Source organism: Elephantulus edwardii, unplaced genomic scaffold (assembly GCF_000299155.1).
Source record: "Elephantulus edwardii isolate Elephantulus edwardi_28Jun2011 unplaced genomic scaffold, EleEdw1.0 scaffold00027, whole genome shotgun sequence".
Taxonomy (NCBI): domain Eukaryota; kingdom Metazoa; phylum Chordata; class Mammalia; order Macroscelidea; family Macroscelididae; genus Elephantulus; species Elephantulus edwardii.
The window spans coordinates 17,126,898-17,135,127 of record NW_006399777.1 but is presented as its reverse complement, the minus strand read 5'-3'; the positions used below and the strand labels follow the sequence as shown (position 1 = coordinate 17,135,127).

Below are 8,230 nucleotides of genomic sequence, written 5' to 3'. Positions count from 1 at the left end.
GGGAGGTTACAATGGATGTCAGAAGAGACTCTGAAACTTTCACTAGAACTTAACCCAAACCAAAGTGAAGAAATGCTTAACTAAGACAGTTGAGCAGATTTCAAGGAGCAGCTGGAGGAGACAAAGTATTACAAAAATATGCAAAGAGTTGGAAATAAAAAGCCAAATGGAAAGAAAATGCTCAACATTTCTCAAGCTAAAAGAACTGCAGGACAAATTCAAGCCGCAAATTGTAACACTGAGAGGTGCTCTAGCTGAATTTCCTGAATGACCCAGGAAGCATCAAAAGAGCATGGAGGGAATACACAGAATCATTACCAAAAGGAAGTGGCTGACACAGAACCATTACAGGATACCAAGTGATACCAATGGTACTGAAGGAAGATGTTCTACTGCACAGAAGGAACTGCAAAAAAGAAGAACACACACACACACACACAAAAAAAAAGAAGAACCCAGGAATTGATGGAATACCAAGTGGCATGTTTCAACAAAGAAATGTACCTCTGCATGTACTCAAGAGCCTATCCCAAGAATTTGGAAGCCAGCTACCTAGACGGCTAACTAGAAGAAATTCACATTTGTTCCCAGCTAAATAGAAGAGATGTTGTCCACAGCTAATTAGAAGAAAAGGGAGCTCTGGTGGCCTAGTGGCAAGAGCTGCACTGAAATCCCAGAGGTGTGTGGTTCAAATCCACCAGATGCTCTGCTGGAGAAGGAGGGGCAATCTCCTCCTGTACTAGTCAGATCTGATTTGACGGTACGCACACAAAAAATGATAAAATTTATAAAAATTAAAAAAAGATGGATCATATAACAAGTTATGGGTAACACTGAAAAGAATGGGAGTCCCAGAACACTTCATTGTGTGTGCTTATGTGACCAAGAAGCAGTTGCCTGAACAGAACAAGGGCACAATGCACAGTTTAAAATCAGGAAAAGTGTGCATCAGGATTGTATCCTTTCTCTATACCTATTTCAATCTGTCTGCTGAACAAATCTTTGCAGAAGCTGGACTATACAAAAAAAGATACGATCTCAAGATTAGAGGAAGATTCATTAACAGTGAACATTACACAAATGACACAACCTTGCTTGCTGAAGGAAGATTTAAAACACTTGCTGCATTAAGATCACAAGACTACAGCCTTCAATACGGGTTTACAGCTCAACATAAAAAAAAAAAAATAAAACTGCTCACCACTAGATGAATAGGCAAGCAAGCTGGTTATAAATGTAATCAAGTATGAAATCAAACTACCAGTTCATAGGGGGAAAATAGGTTAAGTGGCAGCAGCAGGATGCAGCTGGCCTAAAGCAGAATGTAAGAAATTCTGTGGGACAAAAGATCCAATTTCTTCAATGAATATTGTTGTTTACTGCTGAGTGACATTAATATAGGAACAGATTGAAAATAAAAAATACACATACATCAACCCTATCTAGTGTTACAGAGGTTGTTTGCTCTTTTACTTTACTGAGGCAGAAAACATTTTGAGACAATCAGATCAATATGAACATGGACTATTAGAAAATAATAAGGAATTTTGTTAATTCTGTTATATGTGATAAATTTACTAAAACATGAATATGTTTGGGGTGACTTTTTTAAGGTGTTAATCTTTGGAAATACAGAATATTAACAAAATATTCAGAATAGTAAAAGAAAAATACAGGAACATTAACAAAACTATTACGATGCCTCTGGCATGCTTTAAAATACTCTACTGGAGCTGCACCAAAAAAGTATCAAAAGGAAAGAATCTATGACACAGACTGGCAAAAAAGTAGGCTGTTATCAAAGTGGGAGATGGGCACATCAAAGTTCAAGATAGCACTCTGCCAGCCCTGATAAGCTTAAAAAGTTAAAAACAAGCATCCAAGAGGCGTGTGGTTCGAATCCACCAGATGGTCTGCTGGAGAAGGAGGGACAATCTCCTCCTGTACCAGTCAGATCTGATTTGATGGTACAATGTGCAAAAAATAATAAAATTAAAAAAGAAAACCCAAATAAGCAAAACAACACTTTTAAAGTCTTCTTCCATGAAGAAGATTTAGTAATTTTTCAAATACTGCATTTAAAGCTATCTCAAGATGATCAAGACACAATGATCTGTCCATGTCAGGAAAGGAAAACAGATGTGAAGTTACAGCACCTAAAGGCAGGCATTACTGAAAGATGAAAATCTACTTGGAGTCTCTGCTCTTTGGGTTTAAACAACATCAGATTTTTAACAACATCACATTCTCATCTGGGGGAACTCTCCTGAGGTCTGGCTTACAAGCTCCAAGTCAGATTTCCCAGCCCCCTGCTGAGAGGTCTAACCCATGTGCAAATTTCATGTTCATACTTGAATTAAGATAAGCAGAAAAGATGCAATATAAATTCTTTTTTAAGAATGCTTTTCCAATCACTTGTTACAAAATAGGCAAAAATTTTACATCTCAATATTCAACTACTGTTATTAGACCTATAAAGTGATCTACAGAATATCAGTGAAATAAACAGCATGACATCATATATCCCTGGCAAACAGGATGCTTCAAGCACTTCCTGTTCTGCAACCCATCAATCTCGCCCCTCATAACAGAGTTGAGATAATACAGCAACACTTACAAAAAGTTCTGCTAGTGTTTTTGTCCAAGGCTGAAGTTTTCACTTCTTCAAATTCTAGATTAAAAAAGGAGATAAAAGATGCTTTAGAAACATGACATTTTTATTTTCATTGAAAATTCTTACGAATCAATAGTTATATTCTCTGAATTTTCTCTACCATGGTTTTGTGCTCCCATGGGACACTGCAATGCATTTATGACCAGAGAATAAAGCTACATGTCTATTCTGATAATCACCACCACAATCATGAATCAGGGTCGCTACCTGCATGTAACAAAAGGGTGCTACCTCTTTGTGCTCAATGAAGGTTTCTGCAATCCACGAGATCAGAGAGACAAGGCAGACTCCACTGTCTGTTTGGAGGTCCACACAGGCTCTGCACTCATAAAGAACCTCTCCTTGCCAGTGACCTCAATACCACTCCAGTACAGAGAAATCTCTACCACTGCAGACACTGTCAATCTCTATAAACACATTCCTTCTCATTTACAGTTCTTAAAATACAGTGGGCTGGAAAACTAGATTGGTAAATATGTGAGGGTCACAGACTCTTTGTAAAGAGTCATGAATAAGGATGTTGTTGTTGGGTGCCACCGAGTCAGAACCAACTCAGAGCTGCCCCTCCAGCAGGTTTTCAGGGGCTGTACATGGCACAGGCCGCCTCCGTTACCCACCCTCCTTCTGAGCACCTGGTAGACTCAAACCATGTACCTTTATCACGAGTAAGCAGCCAAAAGTATGACCACCAAACAAACACAGTGGGACTACACGAAATATAAATTTAAAACGGAAGATGATGCTAACATGGAATCTAATATAAAATGTTTGTCTACAAGAGAGATCAGAAAAGCTATGGGATCATTCTGCACATTTGCCCCAGGGGAATCCACGGCCCCCACGGTGTCTGGGCATCACTCAGACGATGTGCGTTGACAAAGCACCTTGGTGCTGCCCACACTGGCTCTAGGGACCAGGAACTGGGAGTTCTACATTCTTCCCTACTGGCTGTACAAGACTACACGGACTCTAGGTCCACTCTCCTTCTACCAACTAGATAATGAACTGCTTGGACTCTAGTCTAACATCTAGTCTAATATGCCCTCTGGCTTTAAAAATGCATGACAAATGAAAACCCAAAATCCCTGTAAATGTTCATTAAAACTAATAAAATTTAATAAAATTTAAAAAAAAATGCATGACAGCAGGTGACATAGTGAATACACTGAACTAAAAAAGAGATCTAAACACCAAAGTATACTTATTCTGACTCACGGTATTCCCTTGTGCCAGGACAGAATTTCCCATCATTTTCTTGGCTGTAATCTTTAGCGAAGGAGATTCTCAAATATTCTCTCACAGACCCACTAAACTTTTAGCGAGCAGTCCTGAGTTTAACAAAACCACACACCAGGTCTCTTTAGCAAACTGTTCATTTTTAAAGTGTCTATTCTGAAGGAGGGAGCTCTGGTGGCCCAGTGGCAAGAAGCTGCGCTGCAATCCCAAAGGTACACAGTTCGAATCTACCAGCTGTTCCACGGAAGAAGGATGGATGGGCCGTCTCTTCCCACGTGATTTACGGCCTCTGAAAACCCAGAGGCGGCTCAGCTATGAGTGGGTTTCTACTCAACAGCACACAACAACATTCTAAAGGGGCTCTGGTGGCCTAGTGGTAAGGAGATGGGCTGCCAACCCAAACAAAGATGGCACAAATCAACAATTTTCAGTCTGAAAATCCGCTGGAGGCCCAGCTATGCATCAGTGCAGATGTAACAACAGCTCGTACCACCACCACCCATCTAGGGCAGCACAGCTTCCTCACTGGCTCGTGTCTTCACACCAGTCACCATTACTCACTTGGTGAACGTTAAGTATTTTCCGCACATTCAGCAACAATTTTAATTGGGAAATTGGTTGGGAGGATAAACAAGGCTAAGAGCACAGTTTGCATCCCCGCTGTACCACCTGGATGTATGGCTGGTAAAGGAGACAGATTAGCTAAACTCAAGTTACTCATGTGAAAAGCAAGATAACGAGAGCAGCTAATGTCTACAGTTGTTGTAAAGATTAAATGTGTTTAACGCACATAAATTACTAATTTAATGCGTATTAAATGGGCTTAATGCATACTTAGAACATAATAAGCACCTATTAAATTTAAGAGGGTTTTTTTGCCCCTACCTTAGATACTAACTCACTCTCCTTCTGTGAACTTAAAATCCTGTTCACAGAATTTAAAGAGAGGAGATTTACTGAGAACTAGAATTTCTTTGATCTATTTACTCAACATGCTGGAATTCTTTCAAAGCCACCGTCATCTTCTTAAGTAAGAGGTAATTAAAACAAAAAACAATAGCAAAAAGTCAGATATTGTGCATATTGTAATTGATGTTGTAGAACTGAATGTGGAAGAATGATTGGGAGGGAATAACATAGTAAGGGTTTGAAGAGACAGCGTAATTCACTACCTTAGTGAGCTGTAATCAATATCAACTTGGTAAACTTTCACTTAAATTTTAAAAAGGGGGAAACTCAACAAATAATAATTTTTTAAAACCACACCCAACTAACATTTGGTAAATTTTCACATACGGTATTCTGAGGATTATATTAGATTCAATTAGTTTTAATGATTAAATAAACAGTAACTCTGAAGTAAGAGATATACCCATTTTACAGAGGGAAACGTGATACTTGGGATGAGTATCCACTCTCAGCACCTGAAGAGCGGAGCTGAGCTGTTCCAGCCCAGGGTTCCGGGCACTGAGGCTAAACTCCTGCAGGACTGTTACCTCCATAAAAGTAACGTCATTCACACTTAACTACGCAGAGACCACTCCAGGCTTGCCTGGTTTTTACACCTCTTCAGCTACCAGTACTATTTCACACTCCTACTGTTCTACTAGAAATCATATTCCTAATGGAGAACATGATTTATTACATCTAAAAACTCACTGGAGGGTCAGCTATAGGTCTGTTCCAACTCAACAGCACATAACAACAATGGAAAACCTCTTAACACTGATAACAGATTTTAAGCAAGCAGGAACTTAGTGGGACAAGAATGGGGCATGGAGGACTGCCAAGGAATTACATATGTCACTGCTTTTCTCTTTTTTTCCCCTCATTTGAAACTATACTGAAGATTTGTTGAAATTTAAAAAAAAAAAAAAACACCACATAACAGAAATCTACTTTTGACCTTCTTACATCTATGTGAAACACATATATTGTTGAACAAATTTCTTACTTTTGTAGCACATTTTCCTTCGTTTAAAATTTAAGACTGTAAAATTTTTTGAAGAGTTTACTGTCAAGTTGAGCTGCATGAGTATCATGACCTCAGAATCGACTTTACCGGTGCAGGAGAGCTCGACGCGGAACACTGCGGGAGAGGTCACATGTGAGTCTGCACATCAGCACGAACATCCTCAACTTATAAGTATTTTTGCATTCTTTAACTCACTGCATTAAAACTACAAATATATTTACATTAAAATATTTAAACAGAAACTACCAGACAATTTCTCTTCACACTACTATACAAGCGTCACATCTTATTTCATTTAACATATACAGAAGCTGGAGCTAAATGCCAACCCAAGGCCTGATATTCTCCACCATTTGCTCATGATTTGTGATGCATTGTTTTGCCCCCTAAGTTCCTAATTCTCCAAAGCTACGGAGTCCTAAGGCGAATCCTGCTTACCTTACCAAGAACTTACGCAACAGAGACAACAAAAATTATTTCACAAAGAGGAAAGATCGCTCATTATCAAAATACAATCCTGTATTGCTTGTAAGAGGGCATTAAACACAAACCTGTACATGAATCTAATAAAATTCTCAACTATGAATGGAAACACAATACTCCATAAGTAGAAACTGGGTTTATCAATAGCTGTGGGAACAGGGTACCAGATTTCACTGTTGTTTTTGTGTGCGGTAGAGCCAATCTGATTCTGAGTGACCCTTAGAACAGAGCAGAACTGCCCCATGGGGGTTCTGAGGCTGAAAAGTATGGGAAGACATGGCTGTATCTTTTTTTAGGCAGAGTGGCTGGTGGGTCTGAACTACTAACCTTTCAGCTAGTGGTCCAGTGCTTACCCATTGTGCCAGGAATCGTCACCAGACCTCAGCCGATGTATTTCCCCCCCCTTAATTTTTCTGTTTCAGACTCTCTTCCTATAACCTTAAGATAACTCATTCTATTATCTGTATATACTCTGTATATGAGTATTTTTTTCCATTTAACTATAGTTTATTAAAACAAATGAAAATGCTTTTGTCCTTAAAGAAATGATGCACTAATATTCTCTTAACCAAAATTCAGTCTCTTAACTGCCAGAACCTTGATGCTTCAATGCACAAATAATCATATCCAGTTGCTTTTATAAAAACCGGTATTTTTTTAAACTTCTTTACTGACTCACAGAAAATTAACTAGACTTCTCTGGATGCGTCCTTCAAGCTCAAGTTAAATGTATTGCTTAATTATTAATTAAATATTCTTATCATACACTAATAACAATGAATGGGCACTCTAGAAAAATTTCCAGAATATCTATTTTTGACGTGTACCTGCTTGTTTTTTAAAAAATCCAGTCTCTCAAAATTCTCATTTCTTCAAGAGGCTTATTCAAAAGATTAGCTTTAAAAATAGTCTTAAAGGTAGAAATATGAAACTTCCTTTACTCAGATGTGCCTTGCCCTCCCAGTCCCTACCAGGCACTGAGGGTCTGTCCTCCCCAGACCCAGACCTCACCAGACCAGGCCATCAAGTCGACTGTAACTTCAGGGTGACCCCCTGTGGTACGTCACTAGGTTTACAAGAGTGATGAGTTGGGAGGAGGCTACAAGGCCTTCCTTACAAAGCCTTTTGGGGTGCACTCACATCCCCCACCTGCCAGTCAGCAGCCACGTGTACTAACCATTTGCTCAGAGGCTCCTGCCCTGAGGGGTGGGGAATGGGGGCCTTCAGAGTAAACACACACTCTGGCAAGGCAAACACAGAGAGAGTTACGAGACAACACCATCGGTTCAAAGCTAACCACAAGAAGAGCTGGTGGCCTGGGTCCACCCAAAGACACATGGGAAGGAAAGGCCGGAGCAAGCCGGCGATTCTGGAAGATCAGTCACGAAAGACCCCGCAGAGCACAGCTCTGCTGACACATGGAGCTGCCACGGTATGAGATGCGGGGCAGGAAAAGCAGAAGAAAAAGTGACTGATTCAGAGGAGAGAAGGGGACAGGAAGAGGACGAGTGAGGGGGATGCACAAGAGCTCACACGTGGAGAAGAGGAGGGATGCCTCCCGGCGCAGGACCCTGCACGTGCAGGAGTGCGGCTCCCAGAACCGCATGGGGCGTGGGACCGCCGGACAGGGGAGTCAGCCAGGGCAGCGGTCACTCAGCCAAGGGCAGCGGTCACTCAGCCAGAAGGCAGCGGTCACTCAGGCAGGCGGCAGCGGTCACAGCAACCAGGTGGCAGCGGTCACTCAGCCAAGGGCAACGGTCACTCAGCCAGGTGTCAGCGGTCACTCAGCCAAGAGGCAGCGGTCACAGCAGCCAGGAGGCAGCGGTCACAGCAGCCAGGCGGCAGCGGTCACAGCAGCCAGG

The 8,230-nt window shown here is 41.0% G+C and overlaps 1 protein-coding gene across 1 annotated transcript in view; it reads right to left on the bottom strand.

Moving 5' to 3' along the window:
• RYK (receptor-like tyrosine kinase) overlaps positions 1-8,230 on the bottom strand; it is a 165,191-nt gene that overhangs the window by 49,552 nt on the left and 107,409 nt on the right. Inside the window, exons 4-5 of the mRNA XM_006883419.1 lie at positions 5,865-5,999; positions 2,618-2,671 (exon numbers count right to left, since the gene is read on the bottom strand). Of these exons, the coding sequence (XP_006883481.1) occupies positions 2,618-2,671; positions 5,865-5,999 (189 nt within the window). The remainder of the gene's footprint in view (positions 1-2,617; positions 2,672-5,864; positions 6,000-8,230) is intronic.